This window comes from Rhodnius prolixus, unplaced genomic scaffold (genome assembly GCF_049639745.1).
Source record: "Rhodnius prolixus isolate KJV_2025 unplaced genomic scaffold, Rpr scaffold_1, whole genome shotgun sequence".
Taxonomy (NCBI): domain Eukaryota; kingdom Metazoa; phylum Arthropoda; class Insecta; order Hemiptera; family Reduviidae; genus Rhodnius; species Rhodnius prolixus.
The window spans coordinates 31,262,675-31,282,074 of NW_027411581.1; the positions used below are offsets into that span (position 1 = coordinate 31,262,675).

The 19,400-nt window shown below is 34.2% G+C and overlaps 2 protein-coding genes across 2 annotated transcripts in view; one reads left to right on the forward strand and one right to left on the reverse strand.

Moving 5' to 3' along the window:
• LOC141458594 (protein APCDD1-like) overlaps positions 1-19,400 on the reverse strand; it is a 1,087,769-nt gene that overhangs the window by 1,059,535 nt on the left and 8,834 nt on the right. The gene's annotated exons all lie outside the window — the stretch shown is intronic.
• LOC141458615 (uncharacterized) lies at positions 11,551-15,531 on the forward strand. The gene is made up of 3 exons (XM_074136865.1): positions 11,551-12,042; positions 12,117-12,236; positions 14,545-15,531. The coding sequence occupies exons 1-3, from the start codon at positions 11,835-11,837 to the stop codon at positions 14,787-14,789; spliced, it is 573 nt and encodes a 190-aa protein (XP_073992966.1). The 5' UTR covers positions 11,551-11,834; the 3' UTR covers positions 14,790-15,531.

Sequence of the window (19,400 nt, forward strand, 5' to 3'; positions counted from 1 at the left end):
GCATTGCAACTTTATAATTTTGATCAGATTTAAATATTAATAACATTGTAGTTCCAATTGAGTTGTTACTTTATTTTCATCTAAATTACTCCTTTTAATCGATGTGACCATTGAGACGACTAAACCTCTTCTCAATGTTTCTTCCAACTTAAAACTTTAATTGAATATCAGTTGACTTCGATTTAATTGCACTGAGATGAAAGGACTTCCTTCCTTGAACTTTTCGGCAACATGTTTTTCATTATTTCGGACATATTTATTGTTTGAAACGGATGGTAAAGCGAAACATTTCTGTGAAATTGCCCTTTTGAGGGAAAACCTAAACCTGTACCCTATATAAGATAATACCCTGTATAAGAAGTGCCAATCCTAACTGCAGGTTTTTCCTACCTTTTTCTCTGCATTCCCTATCCTTCCAAATCTAAAGTTTCCTTTAAGTAATGATGTAATTACTAAAAGTAATTATACAAAGAAACTTCATGTTTGTATTTATTGTATGTATTTATAATAAAGTTTATTTATCTATCTATAAGTACTGTCCAAAAATGAAATTCTGGAAAAGAAGATAAAAACGAAAATGCTAAGTTTAAATCAATTATCTAAATCATTTCCGAGCAAAGTGAAGAACCATTCAGGATGCTGCAGTTACGGTCATGCCATTTTCGAAACTAATTTAATTCTCATATTATCTTATCAATTTTTTCCCCCTTCTTTTGAGCAATCTTTTCAGAAATGATCAGAAGCCAAAGTAAGTGAAATGTGACAATTCCAGAGACTTGATTGGAAAATGGACAATGATATTTGCTATGTTCATAGGCAAGGCTGATTACTGCCACACAAGTTGGGCCATATTTTCGTTCAGTGTTGAAACTGGGAATTCTAGAGTTTACAGAATTAGTAATGCGACTGGTCGTCAAGCGTAGGAGTAATACAAGCTTAATAATTTGATGTAAACTCTACTAACCACAGAAAAATCAAGCTGTTGAGAAAACAAATCAAATAAAAACAAAAAATCTGTCTCAATACGGATGAAATCAGCGACATAATCTAGCGCTGCGGATTCAACAAGCACGAACCACTTATTATAAGAATGAAACTGGAAAATGATCACAATACCCCAAAATATAGCCTTATTTGCTTCTTCATGTGCGTAGAGAGAGTCACAACTCTCAGAAACCAAGTTTTTAAAAGCTACATTTGAGTGGAACAAAGGTTAAGTTGCCTTGTAACTCCTCTAAAAACTTGTGGACTTGAGTGCACAAATGTAAACGGTTAAGAAATAACTGAATAAAATATTTCTTCGTTTATTAGTATTGAATAAACTAAAAAGAGAAAAAGCTAAGAGCTGGCAGCTGGATTCGAACCCGGAACACCAGTGCACTACCCTGAGATAAACCACTCCGCACCACTACTTATAGTTCTTATATTACTAACTAATATCGGGCCAAAGACCAACCCAGCCACCTGCTAACTTTCCACTCTACACATTATTAGCAACCTACAAATCCTAAATATAAGTAGTTTCAAACTTGAAAAAAAAAAAATGGAAACTGCTCTGGTATCTTCAATAGTCAGAAGTGGCATTAATTTAAATGATAATTTCTCTCTCAAACACAAACATCACAAACAATTTGCACCTTATAAATGATTTCAGCCAATCAGGTGCGTATTACATCGATAATACAACATAGTCCGGTATTTCCACCAATCAGCTGATGCTAATAGAGTACAGTGTTAACATATTATATCCCCTTTTAATTAATAATATTTTAATTTATAATTTGTAAATAGTTAATTAATAACTGTTATGTAAACAATAAAAAAGTAAAGTAATCGCCTTTTTTTTCAGGCGGGGCTTAACATCCAACTACCAATTAGGTGTCGTGGTTGCTCATACTTTACTACAAACAATTTTTTCTAACAAATAAAAAGTAGTCATACGAACTTGGGGATCTCCCACTTACAAAGCCACGCTCTTAACCACTAGATCAACATCCGCCCTATAAAATTGAATAAAATCTTTTTTATTTACAAATTAAATATGGGCCAGCTCACTTATGACCTTTACACACATTGATTCCAAATGTAGTTCAATTTTTCATAGATCTTATAACAGTCTTGGTTTCAGTCTTCTTGAAGTTGTTGGTCATTACCAACATCTCATTAGATGTTGATGGCCGTGTGTGAAGGGCCAGGAAGAAGTTGTCTGTTAGTTTGGTCATGTGAGTGTGACTGGCTTGAATGTCGAGTTCTCTGTGTATTAATGAGTCCCTAGTAAGCCATGTCGCGTTCACTTACATAAAATAAATTAAAAGTATCGAGTTATTGAACATTGTCAATTTAATTAATTAAGTTTCCTTCGTTGCTTTTTTGGGACGAAAACATTTCAGAGAGAGGAGGCAACCAAATAGCTGCATTAAACATTTAAAAACTGTACTAGAGGGAATCATTTTTTACTCTATGTTGGAGGCTATAATATTGTAACTTTCAAGTTCTCATAAGAGAGCAGATGTTCACCTCTTAAAGAGTTAAATTACAAATTTTTAGGTGCGGCTACTCTCTCATGGAATATGATTCTCATCAGATCATCATCATGGATATTGTGAAAAAAAAGTACTAGAATGAAAACCCATCACTTAAATGATTGAACTCAATTAATAAGAACTCCTAAAAAGCAAAAATATTTTAAAGTTATTCAAGAAAGTTTCAAGAAGAAAAGTTTTTTGACTCTTCTCCTTTAGGAAAGATGAAAGGTTCATTTATTTAAAAAAAACAAAACAGGATACCCTTGAAAAATAAATATAAAGGAAGCCCTTAAAATAAAAAAAAAGGTGCAGCGGCTGTTTCCTTTAGACGTACTCGTACTTTTTAGTAAAGGGCGACGAATTTAAGGGAATAAATTTGTCCACATAAAAGGAAAATGAACCATTCCGTTTTAACCACCGTTGCTATAAGCTCTGAAACGAAAACAGATAATTTGCCATCTTAACCCTTATAAAACCACATATCCTCTATTAAAAATGGAGTAAAAAATTGATTTGGTGGCATTTGATATCGGAGAAGTAAAACGATATTTTTTGACGTGAATACGTCTTTAAATTTGTTATCATATGGAGGCAATCCAAAAAACTTAATGATAACAAAATCGGGGAATACAGTTTGGCGTTATAGTTTCGAATCTATCGCCTACATCCAAAATTAAATTAGACCACTGGATAGCTAAAGGATCAAAGAATTAATTACGATAAGCGAGGACTGTGACGCAATTTTGAGTTCATTTTGCTGCTTATCGAGATTTGCAATTAGTATAACTTTTGCTTCGGAGAAGCAACGATGTTCGTTTAAGTTTTAATTGTCAGCTGTCGTCACAATCTATCGATTGTATATAAAATATTAGTGTAAAATAGTGACAGTGAATATAATAAGGTGTTAGAATAAAAAAATATTATCTAAACGCGTCGAAAAGCCAAAAACAAATACAGAGATCGTGTACGGTTGGAAAGGGCTTCTCAAGAACAATTGGATGTTAATAATAAAACACCATATGACTGAGAAGCTGTATCGCGAACGTAAATGCGGATCAACGACGGTGTCAGCACATCTGTAGCTGGGGAGGTTGAAATTATGCAAGTGGATGATGAAATCGCTTCTACATTGACAACGGACTGTATAGGCATAGATTGTGTTCGATCGTCAATTGTGAAGACACATTGGGCAGCAGCTAGTGCACGTTTCACTACGACGTTTGTCAACAATCCATTCGGACATAAGTGTGATGTGTGAGATCGTCTGTGGTTTCTGCGCTCATTGAAGCTAACAAAAGAAAAATACTTACCGCTGCTTAATAATACTTTCCCTGAAGAGCCAGTAGCGGACTTTAAACTGTGCGATACGTGTAAAAAATCACTGGACTCGGGACAAAGTGCCCACGTTGTCACAAAATATTTTATATAAAAAATATAACAATGTCCATGACACAGCCACAGTTGTTTTTTTTTTTTTAATTATTTCTTCCGTCATTATTTATTTATTTCTTAGAAAATTTGAAGCCGCAGAACAGTGGCCAATTTTGGTGAGCAGAATTGGCGCTGTGGAATGAACCAAACGAATAGTTAAGACGCCTAAATTGTCGGAGAATGCAATGCTTGTTCCGAGAATGCAAATAGAAGTCCTATGTGGTGCTTCTTACAGTTCACTGTCCTGTTGCATATAATGAGTGATAACAATCCGGAAGCTGGCAGTGCACTGAAAAAAGCTCCTGGCGCCAATGACCCCCAGCTATGGATGCGTCTTAAATGATAATAATAATAAATAAATGATAAAACTAGTTTTGTTAATTTGATAAGCTATTCAGTTTTGAAATTCCATTCGTTTTTAAATTATATTATCTACAAAAAAAAGAAGTAAAAGTGTATTATTTATGAAATAGTTATTTTAATTTAACTTAGTATTTAAGTTTTCATAGAATATTTAGCAAATTTAAACTACATAAGTGAATGTTTAGTGCTATTTAACATTCGCACTGGCAAGCTATTTTCCTACTTCAGTTCTTACCTATCGAAAAGTTTTAGACAGGGGTTTAGACTAAATCCCTACTAACAATGTATCTAATATTTACTCTGATCCGGAAGTAAATGGATAAGACCTAAAATAAAAATAAAAATTATACCTCTGGTAAGAATTTTCTTCCTGTTCATGAAATGTTCACGGATAATAAGAGAAGAAGAATAATCTTTCCTCACGGTCTAACATACCTTATTCTTCTCAGAATTTGTGACATATATCATTTTTCGCCCGACTGCTTTGAAAAATGATGAGAACCCTGCTTTCACAGAGATATGCTTCAGTCTGAAAAGGCATTAAAAGAAAATAAAGAGTTTAAGACAATATTCTTGTACAGTTGTTGAAAAGAACAATTTATATTTGACTCAACACTCTTACAATATTCTTCGATAAACAATATTAATGAATGAAAGATAAAGTTACCTTTTTATTCATTACCGTAAAATTTAGAGTTGCCTATTTTTACACACAAAAAAAAATGCTAATTTCTCTAAAATCTGAGCAATCTACAAAGTAGTAGGGATTAGTGTAAATAGTATAAATATTTTCTGGATTTAAATTTTGAAAACTGTCGCAGAGAGGACTATTTACAAAGGAACCGAACAAACTCTTGAGCAAATACGAGGGTCGTTTGAAAAGTCCGTGCAAAGTCAGAGAAATAGCACCACTGGCGCGTATCGAGGTTATGTTTAGTTAGTAGCATCTCTTGGAAGAACACACACCAAGTTTCAACCAGATCGGTCTATTTCTTTGTGTTTGGCATTCGTTTGAATCGAGGAAGTCGAGTGATTTTCAAAAAATGGACGAAAAAGAATTTCGTGTGTTGATTAAACACCACTTTATGAATGGCAAAACGCCTCAGGAGACTAAAGAGAAGCTTGATAAACATTATGGTGACTGTGCACCTTCGATTAGAACACTTTATAAGTGGTTTCAAAATTTTCGGAGTGGCCATATGGGCACAAGTGACGCTGAACGTTCTGGACGCCCTGTTGAGGTTACTACTCCAGAAATCATTGATAAAATCCATGATATGGTGATGGATGACAGAAGAGTGAAGGTGCGTGAGATTGCTAGTGCTGTGGGCATCTCGAATGAACGGGTACATAATATTTTGCATGAACATTTGGACATGACAAAGCTATCCGCAAGATGGGTGCCGCGATTGCTCACGCTTGACCAAAAACGAAATCGTGTGAAGTGTTGCAAGGACGGTTTGCAGCTGTTCCAGAAGAATCCGTAGGACTTTAAGCGTCGTTTCGTCACTGTGGATGAAATATGGATACATCACTACACTCCTGAGACCAAAGAACAATCTAAACAATGGGTTACCAAGGGGGAATCGGCGCCAAAAAAGGCGAAGACCGTTCCTTCGGCCGGAAAGATTATGGCGACTGTCTTTTGGGATTCGCAAGGAATAATCCTCATCGGCTATCTGGAAAAGGGTAAAACTATTACAGGTGCATATTATTCATCGTTATTGGACCGTTTGAAAACCGAGCTGCAAGAAAAACGCCCACGATTGGCCCACAAAAAAGTCCTTTTCCATCACCACAACGCACCAGCTCACACCTCAGCAGTTGTGGTCGCAAAATTAATGGAAATAGGGTTCCAACTCGTTTCACATCCCCCCTATTCTCCAGACTTGGCTCCCTCGGACTACTATTTGTTCCTCAATATGAAGAAATGGCTGGCGGGAAAAAGATTTTATTCAAACGAGAAGGTGATTGCAGAAACGAATGGCTATTTTTCAGACTTGGACAAATCCTATTATTCGGAAGGGATCAACAAACTAGAGCAGCGTTGGACGAAGTGTATAAGCCTAAAAGGAGACTATGTTGAAAAATAAAAAAGGTTTACCCCAAAAAATTAAGTAGTTTTTATTTTTGCACGGACTTTTCAAACGACCCTGTACACTTGAGCACTCACAAGCGTGAGGTTAAGTTGATTCTCACTGAGAATCTTAAATAATCTTTAGTCATTAAGAATACTTGAGTGAGTTGATATTTGAGTACGAAAGAGAGCATTGAGTTGTGTGAACTGGGAATACATTAGGCATTGAGTTCTGTGAACAGGGATTACATTAGGCATTGAGTTCTGTGAGCAGGAAATACATTAGGCATTGAGTTCTGTGGGCAGGGAATACATTAGGCATTGAGTTTACTTATCTTAATTTATTTTTTAATCAATAAAGTTCTATCTCTGTTTACGATTAAAGCAAAAATAACTTTTTTGTCAATATTTATTTTATTGAAAATTATGCCCTTGAGGGCTAACTTATGAGGACTAACTGTAAACCCGAAGGGAAAAGAAAAATTAAATGCAATTTGTAAGGGATTCCTTAATTCAAATCAGTCGATAATAATTTTTTTTATAAAAATGTACTTTCTTGAACTGCTCGTGGTTTCTTAAAAATACCCCTACTGAATTTTAGATTTTATTCAAGTTTTAAATTCCTTTATCTGAGTGAAAATTGCATAAAAAGCTTTCATTTTCAAGCTGGTGGGTCTAATTCATAACTTTGGACCAAATGTGCTCCCTATCCCACATGCTGATCTGTATATTTCATCCACATTTTTTACAGTATTATACACTTATCCACATGGCGCTAACGCGCCGATAATATCCATATTATAGGCCTGTGTCCTGTGATTTAACTTCTTTACTCTTTGTCCGATTTGTTAAAATAATTCTCTGTACTGTTGTAAACATTATATTTAATTAAAAAATGGATCTGCCTCTTTCGTCATTCCTTGTCTGCTGTTTATGGAGATTGCTATACAGGGTGAACCAAGTAAGTAATGTCCATAGGCCTACTGCGTGTAGTACATATAAAGTGGAGTTCAATGACGTATTGGCCAACTTCATATTTTCCACTGTTTTTGAGTGACGTCACTTATTTTTTATCTAAAAACATTACTTTTTTTGCAATAAAAGTTTAAAACATATTTTTTGTTGAAGAAGTAGGTACTTGTTTAAAATATTTCCTAACATTTTCCAAAATATTTCACTGAGATCAGAAGTAAAAGTTTAAAAGGCAATTTGTACCCATTGACTTCCTTATTTTAAGAAAGCCTACTTTAAAATTGACTACTCGCCCATCTAAAAGAGTTTTCAATGAATTAAACAACTTCAAAAACTAACATTGTTGAGTGCTCGTGAACACATTTTCTTGCAAAACAAACGTAATTTCTCATACGAAGATAAAAGGAATCCTGGAAAATGATATACCGTTTGAAAGCCCATTAGACAAGGAAACTTTTATAAAAAATACCAGCAGACTAGGTCTGATAATGATCACATAAGGGCCTAATGAGCTTTCTTAAAAATTTCGATTACTTTTATTTTCCAGTATTCGGAGAAAGATTGAGGCTGTTTAGAGAATAACTTATGCTTCGAAATGGTATAAATTTTTAGAAAATTTATCTGTCTTTCTAACTGTGTCATCAGAATCGAATTTGGACTAAAACTTTCTGTGTAATAATATTTTTATTGCAAAAAATTAATGTTTTTAGAGAAAAAATATTAAGTGACGTCACTCAAGAACAGTGGAGAATATGAAGTAGGCTAATACGTCATTGAACTCCACTTTAGATGTACTACACACAGCAGGCCTATGGACATTACTTACTAGTTCATCCTGTATAATTAGTTTATTGACATTTTTTTAATTGACCGATAAAGATTATAAATAAGCTTTCTCATCAGATCAACTGTGTTGCACTGCCTGCGGCCCACAAGTGGCCCCACAGCATGACCCATGCGGTATACTGCTATATTTTCCGCGGCTTGACGTCAAACTTAATTTTAATAATTTTATGTCACATATAAATTATTATTTTTCCATTTTCCTAATAACAAAATGCGTTACAATGGTAATAAAATTTCAAAATTGAGCTTTCACCGAAAATTCCAGGTATTTAGTGAATTTAAAGCCTTCAGAATACAAATTGAATGATTTTAAGCGCAAGATCTTCGGATGAGCGTGAACAGAACATTTGAAAAATTAAGTTCAAAGTTTCTACCGCGCTTTGTTACTTACTGCTAATCCGAGGCTAAGGTTTCCGACGAAATCCTTAACCAAACTGCGACTTTTCTAACTAATTACTCTCTGGTGCAAAATTTTATTGGAATCCTTTCCCAGCGTAATTGATTTAGCGAGCCCCACATAGTAACAACAATGAAGCTTTTATGTAGAATGCTCTATCGGAACAATTGTCTGTTCTATGCCAATATTAAGACAAGGGAGGATAACAGCATTTTCTAAATCCAAGAGTAGCAGGTTAAGTAAAGGCGCTTAAAATGAAAAGCGCTTTCTGTGAACTTCTTCTACTTACTGCATTTACTTCATATGCACAAGAGGAATTATTATTGGTGGAGTTTTAAAGAATCTGAGTACTCGGTTCGAGTTTGGTTAGAAGGGGATTGTGTTTGTAAAGATTCAAGAAGTAAATAAGATAGAGGCTCTCGCTTCTTTCAGTAAAACCCAATCACAGATAACTTGTGACTAGAATCTCTACCATCTAAGTTTAAGAAATCAACACTTCTAGTGATTAGATTATTAGTAAATTAAAATAAATGTAATTAGATTAAGTGCAGTGGATGGCTGTGCAGGGATTCTGCAGTCTCCCATCTACTCTGTAGTAGAGTATAGTTACTCTATAGTAACCACTGGCCTTCAGACTGGACAAAGTCGTGCACTCCTAGCTCAAGTTCAGCGTTAACCATAATGTAGCTACCAATTAAGATAATGTACTCTATAATGGACGAAATGTGGACGATGGGTTATCAAGAATGTTCATTTTATTTTTGGTTCCAGTTCATTCTTCCATTTCATAAGTAATTCAAGAAACGACTTTAGAGTGGATGAGCATTATCAAGAAATGCTTTACTTACTTTTATTTTTTGCTGATGGAACTTTTAAGAGCTCGCGCTGGGATTTTCTTGTTTTTGTATTTAAGGCGCGTTAATTTCTAAGGTCATTGGCGCCCGGAGCTTTTTTCAGTACACAGTCGGCCTCCAGACAGTGAACCATCACAGAACAGTGAGCTGCTAGAAGCTCTTAGGAAGAGAAAATCTATTTTTAAAAGGCTAGCAGCTGGATTCGAACCTAGGAGATCCAGTATTCGCTAATTACTCAGGTAATTCCTTCCCTCGCTTGTATTTATTAAAATACTTATTCCTCCAACTCTCCACTGTAGCCGTCTTTCTGTCGGTCCTTACAAATCCTGACGAAGCACTTGTTCATCTTCAGCTAAATCGGTGAGAAAGGAATGGTAGGGCGAGATGGAAATATCTGTCTTTAAACCTAAGTTAAGTGAAAACTCTTCCAATTAAAAACATAAATGTCATTACTCAAATTAAAATTTACGATAGCTTTAATTTTTAAATTCACTTTGTTTGCATAAAATTTTGTTTCTTCAAAAAGTTTAATTTTATTTACCGGTCACATTTTTTTTAAGTTGTTGCTGATTTTATTCAATACTTAAGTTATATTACTTAAGGAGGGATTTTGTTTTAAGTAAGGGAACCTTTTAAATAAGTAGGGAATTTCAAAATGTTTTATCTTCTTTTCAATAGCAAGCTAGAGATGTCAGGCGAGCAAATTACTTCATTGCTCGCTTTTTAGACGTACCATGTCTGCGCATATTTTAAAGAAATAAATTATTCTCAACAGGATGTCTTGTTAAAGAAAATTGGACAGAACGAATAATGCTATAACTTAAATTCAATCTTATATATTTGTATAATATTACGCTAGAAGGTTTGCTATATTATTTAATGAAATTTATGTACTTAAAGTTCTAGAATTACCAAAAATTCAACAAATTTTCTCATTGTTATTGCAATATTTTATATTTTCATTTAAGGCGCGACAACATCTGAGAACACTGACGCTTTTGAGATTAAGACTAGATCATACCTAAACAATCAGGACTGAAAAAACACCACCCTTTAATAATAATGTAAAACAAAATTATAATTGTTAATAAATATAACCTAAAGATGACCTCCTCCCTTGGTCGAAAACAAGGCGAAACCATTCCCGTCATTGCTTGCCTCTTTTCCCTTAATGGAGGGTACTGGCATCTTGAACTTTTCCCGTGCATTCAAACTGTGTTCTCTCACACAGGCGACACTATCTAAAAACCGGACAATGAACTAGAAGAAGCTTCTTAAAGAAGAAATCTGAGGATAACCTGCTGGACATAAACCTGATGAAACTTTTGGTTTCCAGATTCCATTGAATGCACCACCAATGAATTACTTCTTTCAATAGCTTAATAATGTGAGATGCCTAAAGGGCAAGTGACCTAAACTCCAAATCCAAAAAGTGACTCCATTATAAAAAAACATTTTTTCATTTGTAGGGGATATCAATTTAAATCGAGAAAACCGTACAAAATATTATCAAACCATTGCAATGTTTTCCCCATCTAAGGTAACTTTTAAAATGTTCTAATTTAAACGAATATTTCGCGGTCTTTACTGAAGTTTCCCACTAACGTGAATTTTGGGATTCCACATAAATTTATAAGCTGAAGAGAATTGTGTAAAGGGATGAATTAGTGAAAACATTTCAAAATGGAGGATGGCCAAGCATGTAGAGTATACTCTGTACTTTTATTTGCGAGCCAAAGTTTTCAAGTGGCCGTGCCAGTAGCTGAACAAAAAAGTTGTGAAATTGAAGAAATTTTCCATCTCAGGTTTACAAATGGGAGGCAATGTCAGCTCCACACCATTCTTTTACAACATATGGGTAGTTTGTCACAGAATTGTCAGGACTAGTGAAGCGTTAGGCATTCTTACCACTCTGCCAAGTATACAAAGAGTGAGAAGGACGTTGTTCTGTCGCAGTTGGCCAACTTGTTTCCGTTCTTCCGTTCTTCCGTTCTTGTTCAATAATATAAAAGTGTGGTAATTTTATTTCAACTTCACTTAACAAGTGAAATTTTATACTAGAAGATATCTGTCAAAGATCTTTGTCCTAAAATTTTCGTTCTTTGTCCTAAAGTTTATACTATTATTTTCCAGTTAGTTATGCACAAAAACGAAAAGAAAATACCTTTTTTCGGTATAAAGTTTGCTTTTGTGATAGTTATAATAATAATACTCATTTTTCAATTTTTTCATAAATTTTAATTGATTTTAATATTTTTAAAAAGACCGCGCGGTGAGAGTGGGGTATTAACGTTTACACTGTGCCGCTAGATGGCACCCGAGTGATAAACAACCATCAGGTGTTATTTACAAGCCCAGAATAACTTAAAATGTCGTCACGAAAGTGCAAATACGATGCTGATGCATTTTGTTTTATATGTGGTCAATTTATTAAAGTTCGAGACGTGAAATATGAACTAAAGACATCTCACGTTCTCTGTGAAGCCTATGAAGCATATTTTGACTGTCCTGTACGGAATCAAGATAAGCCATGGGCTCCACATGTTGCTTGTAGTTATTGTAAAAGGTGTTTGGAAGGTAAGCAATTTTTATTTAATTAAGCGATGAATCCAAAATAATAGACATATTAATTTTTATTTTTATATTTTTAGGTTGGTATCGAGGTGAGAAAAGGTCTATGAAATTTGCAATACCAAGGATTTGGCGAGAACCAAAAGACCATATTACTGACTGCTACTTTTGTATGGTGAATCCGAGTAAAAGACGTAGAGGTAAAAATGCAAAACCTATTGAATATCCTGACCTCGAATCTTCTTCTGCTCCAATTGCTCACGACCTGACACGACCAGTACCTGAGCCACCAAAAAAATTATCGCAGAAAAGTAGCTCACCTTTTAGTTCTTATAAAAGTAAAAGACGTTGAGCTAATTTGATAGTAAAACTTAATAAAAATAATAAACATTTTTATTTCAATAGTTTTATTTTCAATCAAAAATTAAAATCCGAGATTTTTGAAAATTTCGTTCAATCAGTCTTCTAAGCACAAAAGCAAAGTTTTTCATGCTATATATTTTTTTTCCGTCTTATTACGACCTAAACTACCGAAATTTAATGCTTTGCAATCAAAGTCAAATTTCATGTTGACCCGTTGAAGATATCTTCAGTAAGTGCAACCAACGCTTACAAGTTAATTCTATCATGTCTTATTCCAGACAAATTGTTTATGTTAAAAAACGTCTTCTTTATTTGAATACAGAAAAATGGTACGACAAGCAGTTGAAGCAGTAGTTGAATTCATTCTGAAAATGAATGACTACATACTGCTGTAAGACAGTGGTGTTTTACGGATTTTCAGAACTAAGTTATTATTTTAAACTTCTCTGAGAGTGAACAAATGGATTTTAGGACCTAATCTCATGGGTTACCGAAAGAATGTTAGAAACAAAAGTCTCAGAAATTTCAAATTTTGATATTTCATGTAGGGAAAATACCCAGGGGGCTGATGGCCTCAGTGTTTTTTTTTAGTAGGTCTGTAATATTCCATCCAGTGTAGGACAACGCCCTGAGGCAGCTCCAAGCACGCCGTTCTTTTTAACAGTCTCTCTTAATGTAAGAATGTACGTAATGGCAATTATTTTAATTATTGCAGAAGTTGCTCATTACTTATTAACACAAGTTGTGAGAAGTGGGGAAACTGCAACTAATAAGAGAGGTTTTTCACAATTCTGCAATTTTATTAAGCATTCGCTAAGAAACTGTTATTTTCACATTGTCGTAACCTGTGTTAAACTAATAAATTTGTTGGGAATTTTTCCTCATGGAATATTAACTTTATTGGGGTCTTGGGGAAGCTGTGACGTCATGCTTCCTTTAACAGTACCACTTTATTATTGTGAACATTTATTATATTGATGCTAATTTACTTTTTATTACAAATTTTTTTTTCATGAACATTTAATTAAGTATTATAAAAGAGAAACAAGGATGTGTCCACTCCTGGTTTTTCAATTTGTATTTGTGCTGGAGAGAGTCCTGACGCAAAATATTATATTTTAATTTAAACGAAAAAATTTCTTTGAAAACTTTTTCATTCGAATCTTAACTAAATTTCACTGAATTTTATCATATCCAGGGTGATCCATTTAAAACGCACCAATCGCTAATAACGTTTTAGGAAAGCGGAAATCCGGAAAAACCCATTAAATAAACTATATGTTTTTTGAAGTCTAGTTTTCAAATTTTTCACCCTCTATACTGTATCTTCATTTTCGGCGGAGTTAAGTTAAAAATCTGATTAGAATTTCGTAAGGACCACTGGTCTTGACAATGATTATAAAAACTACATAAAAAATTGTGAAAAATGACGTTGACCTCGTTTCGATATCCCTAATATTTGTTGAGATATTTAAGATCAAAGTTACAATTTTATCAGTTCGTAATTGTAGTTCAATGTAATGGTTGTGGGTGAATCAGGATAAACTTGTTTTATCATCAAATAAAAGCAACCATGTTAATGTAACCCGTATGCAAGACTTCTTGACCTATGAAGTAAAGTAATCGCCTATTTTTTCAGGCGGGGCTTAACGTCCAACTACCAAATTAGGTGTCGTGGACTAGCAAACATAGTTTACTGTAATTTTTTTGTATTAATCATTAAATAAAATCCAAGGCCTAAAGACCGGGAATCGAACCCAGTACCACAATATATATTAGCTTCGCAATTCTCGCCTCTAACCGCTCGGCTACCGTGGCGCCCTGTCTAGTTCAGAAAGAGTGTAATCTGAGTTTTTACATTTTAAATTTACAAGTTAAATTTAATGAAAACTAGAGTTGCTGTTTTTTACATCCAAAGAAAGCCGTTTGGGAAATGTATTGTCCACCAGGATGGAGCTTCATAATAATGAAGTATTTTCCCGCAGAGAATTGAGAACACATTTTCCTCAAAATAAGTATTCATTTTTTTAAAGTAAATTTTCTACTAATCATGTAACTGTTATTTTAACGAATTATTCTTTAATAGCAAATTAATTACCATTTATTATTATTTATTTCATTATATTATTTTTTTTTTAATTGTAGTCACCCCTAACATCTGCCTCATTGGCGCTTGGACGATTTTCAGTGGACTGCTGGCCTCCGGTTGTCTCTTTAGAATCAACTATGTTCATCACCGGACAGTGAGCTGTAAGAAACTTCTAGGAAGAGAAAATCTAAGGCCAGCAGCTGGATTCGAACCCGGTATTTCTGCGAGGGAATCATTTATTTATTTTTTTGTAAATGTTCATTGTCAATATTTGATTAATCGTGTAACTAAAACTAAATAATGAAGTGTACGAGGTGTGGCTAATAAATAACGAGACTGGCGCTGCTACAGAAGAACTATGCGCCAAATCCTAACAGACAGCAGTGCAGCGTCTCACGTGTTTGTAGAGAAATCTGTCTGACCGGAACTGTCGTTTATGTAAGAGGTGTTAGTTTCGTTTTGCCGAGAGCAACGAATTGTGAAATTTCACATCAAAACTTGATAAAACCGCTACTGAAACTTATCTTTTATTAAAAGAAGTTTATGGCGATGAATGTTTATCACGTACACAAGTTTTTGAGTGGTTCAAGCGTTTCCAAGATGGCCGAGAAGACGTCGGAGATGATGACCACCCGGGCCGCCCTTCCACGTCCAAAACGGGTGAAAGTACCGATTATAATTAATCAACATTACTACCGTGAGGTGCTTGCTTAACTCCGTGAAAGAGTAAGGAAAAAACGACCCGATTTGTGGAAGAACAAGTCATGGGTTCTCCATCAAGACAACGTGCCGGCTCACACTGCATTGTCTGTCAAGACGTTTCTAACCGAGTACAACATCTCAGCTTTAGGTCATCCGCCTTATTCGCCTGACCTGGCCCCATGTGACTTTTATCTGTTCTCCAAAGTCAAATCTGCATTAAAAGGAACACCATTTCAGTCCGTTGAAGTTGTGAAAGAAAAAGCGGCACGCGTCATGCAGGAGCTCACAGAAAAAGACTTCCAGCACTGTTTCAAACAATGGTAAATTCGCATGGAGCGTTTTGGGGATAGGGGAGGGGTATATATTGAAGGTGGTAATAACTAAATATTTGTAAATTTAAAATAAAATGTTTTACAGCAATAGTCTCGTTATTTAATAGCCACACCTCGTATGTAGTTCCTATATATGTTTTTGAATGGTATGATTTACTGAGTCGTCCCTTACAAAGGTCCGTCCTTCAATCCTCATCTCTCTTCAGCTCATTAAAAAGTAAAGTAAAGTAAAGTAATCGCCTATTTTTTCAGGCGGGGCTTTACGTCCAACTACCAGTTAGGTGTCGTGGACGGATCTTCAGCTAATTAATATGCCAATGGTACAACATAATCAATTTAGTTATTAATTCTAAGCCACTTATCTTCTTACAGTTAACCTTTTATAGGATCTAAGACAAAAAAGCACCCGATGTAGACGGGAAAGTCGAAAATCACCGCTTCTTTATTTATAAAGGAAGCTGCTGACCCAGAACATTACAGGAATAAAGAAATAATCTGTTGTGAAAATCCCACATCACCATATTGTCCCAGATTCATCTGAAATGGCTTCAATTTTCCGGATGCCTAGTGACTGACAGTTCAATAATACTTTAGAAAGAGAGTTTATAACAATCTCACTGCGCACTTATAGATACTTCAGTATCTATTAGAAAGTGTCTCTAGTTCCTTAAAACTAAAAAAGATTTATTATTTGTATACAAAAAATGAGGCAGACATGCGGAGAAGTAAAGATGGCGCACATGCTAGTTGTTTAATGAGCAAAGATGTTTGTTAACCCTAAAGGAAACTGTTTATTTTAGAGATTAGCCAACGTTACCAAGGTGAGAATGGTAGAGGACGTGAAGGGAAAGGTTCAGATAGAGTTCATTACGGTACCTATAGTTTACTACTGGCACCCTTTAGTATAATTACTAAAGACCAGAAAGGTACCTCCATGTTCAATCGTCTAATATATCACAGAACAACTAGTCCTCTACAATTTATCTATTAAAACCTCACCACCCAAACAGCCCTCTCATTAGGTATTGTTATAAATTAATAATATATTATTTAATAATGGCGAATTTACTTAATACGCAGAATTATTAAACCTAAAGAAGATCATTAGGGTTTAATACTATATTAATTGAACAAATATGTAGTAATCGCCTATTTTTCAGGCGCTGCTTAATGTCGAACTATCAAATTAGATGACGTGAACAGAGGTTTCATATTTGTAAAATTGTTCTAACATAAAAATTTAGTTTCACCCGAGACTCGAACTGGACATCTCACTCGAACTAGTCTGTGCACATAACCACTACAGAATTTTTAATTTTTCTTTGTACTTCAAATTAAAGCAAGTTAGTGGCTTACAATTAAAATTATATGAGATCAATGCGCAAGAAACTATTGCAATACACCCAAATGCACTTTAAAAAAAAGGTGTTAAAAACCTAAAATATCTTTTCCCGCAATCAAGTTTCAAATAAAAAGGTTTAATCTTCGCAGTAAAATGAGTACAACACGAACGCAAATTGAAGAGCGTGTAGTAATGGGCAATACAAGTTCCACTTTGGTTTAATTGGATTTGAAATAAAGTTCATGTTCGGTACAGATCCCCAATAGCCGATTTCGGCTTTTTTATTTTTATTTTGCGCTTATACAATCATTCGTGTGCCATTTAATTGGAATTAATCAATAGACATTTTGTAAAATAGTATCTGGATTTATGCACACTGCTTTAACTTGGTAAAACACTTTATAAAGTAACTAAGCACTAGATAAAAGGCCAAGCTAGCGCATTCTGTTGGTAACAAGTTCACTACTTGCCCACAGGATCTTATATTTGAAACATTTTTCTGCAAACTTTATTTAAGCGGGTGGGGTTTCGTTATACTCTTCCCCAGAACTTTTAGTTGTTATAGAAAATCTTAATAATGAATTAATGGGCGCTATTTACATCCCATATTAATATTAGTGTACACAAAATTAAAAATAAAAAACATTTGAACTAAAAGTTAGCTTAATTAGCTTCCACGCCCTTGGTGTAAATACACCAATTCATTTGGACGCCACACGCGTTAAAGAATAGACAAGAGAAATCCAAAATTTGACACAGGCGACCAGCTCACTCTTCATAACGAAGTAAGCAATAGATAAGTATTTCATGTATTTTGTTTCATTCTTTTGAAAGGACGCCCCTCGATCAAGGTGCCTTCCCACTCTCACTCTGCGGCCCTAAACTGCTTGATGGCAATTACATTCAAATTTATTATCAACATTAAAAAAAATAATAATAATAAAGCAAACAAAAAATTTACTCTTTAAAGTTTAATGTTGTACACTGCAGTGTCGATAGACGTAATAAAGGAAGATTCATGCCTTTGAATTTTTATTAACATGACGGCGCATGAAATCAGTCTAAAGTGAGTGTCTAGAGGCACTTAAAGCAGTCGCGAATTTACCACTTTTATGGATTCTAAGGTACATAAAAACATTATGGCAATTGAAATAGCCAATTAAATTCTATTTTGCGCTGTTCTAAGCTATAAAACAGATCTTTAAAGGTAATTTTGTTCTTCGATTTCGTTTTCTTTGAATTTAAATCAACAAATTGAAATCTATTAAATTATTTAGTATTGCAGCGGTATTAAACTATAGTACTCTAATCAAAATTGTAATTACGCTTTAAAGAAGTCATTGTTGCACTTTGTTGGTATACTTCAAGTCAGCTACTTAAGAAGGCAACGTCAGAGGTAAACAAAGGAATTTACTGAGCAAGAACAGTTTACTAACTTCCATCTTCTTCTAGTTTAAACTTTTACTGTTATTTTCAAACTTTGTTTAAAAATTTAGGAGTAAGAGTGTAAGCGGCATAAGATAGACAAGAATCTAACATTTCGTTCATATTTAAGCTCGTAATTTTAGCCATCTAGAAACGATAGAGAAGAAGCTTACGAATTTTACTTAAATTTCTTTCAAAATTTTCCTCCCGTTCTTCGAAACATATTTCTCTCACTATTATTGGTGTTCTAAGTACATTTTGAACAAAGTTTTCAGGAATTCTAACAGAAAATATGAATAGCATTGTACTTTTGGAGCCTATTCCTTTTATATTTAAATAATTATAGATATTATTTCACATGTTCTTTCTCGTGGCCGTTTAAATTCCTACAATATTTTTGTTCACTGAAGTACTCCGCGTTAATTTAAATCCTGCATCGATTTAAAACCAAGTTTTTAATATGAATCACGTTAAACAAAAAAAAAAAAAGTTTTGAACTCAGAAACTGCAGTTTACGTAATGGAATTTATTGTAATTCTTAGTCTTTGTTCGCTCAACATCGAGTAAATTGGTACGCTTTTTACAATTGAATTATTTGTCTAACCCAGGGGTCGGCAACCTATTTTAAGTAGAGAGCCATTTTTCCTTAAATAATTTTAATAAATCTTACCAAGAGCCGCAGAGATGATAGTGTAAACAACTCTGTAGATCATTTGAACTTGCAAATTATTATTTTATGATATTCAACAACCTTTAAATGTTTTAAAACTGTTCGGTAGGACAGTGGTAAAAAGGGTTGATCGTCAACTTTGACAATTTTATATATTTATTTTCACATATTCAAAGTAAATAAACGAATAAATAATAACTAAACCTTTATTTGAATGAAAATGGTGGCAGTCTTTTATAATTACGTACTTTGTTTTAATATAATTCTATTCAATTTCAAACCTATCACATTTAAAATCATTTTTGGAAAAAAATATCTTTACTTTAATAAATGAACTTTTCATTTGTTTCAATAAAATTGAAATATACAATTTATTTTGGACAGGCTGAAGAGCCACACAATTTGGATAAAAGAGCCGTATGCGGCTCGCGAGCCGCGGGT

What these genes read in the sequence shown, in the direction of transcription:
- LOC141458615 (XM_074136865.1), top strand. Translation starts at nt 11,835, where the DNA reads ATGTCGTCACGAAAGTGCAAATACGATGCTGATGCATTTTGTTTTATA. An exon ending in TTGTAAAAGGTGTTTGGAAG is followed by an intron (nt 12,043 to 12,116) that starts GTAAGCAATTTT and finishes TTATATTTTTAG; the next exon opens with GTTGGTATCGAGGTGAGAAA. An exon ending in TCCGAGTAAAAGACGTAGAG is followed by an intron (nt 12,237 to 14,544) that starts GTAAAAATGCAA and finishes TTTTAATTGTAG; the next exon opens with TCACCCCTAACATCTGCCTC.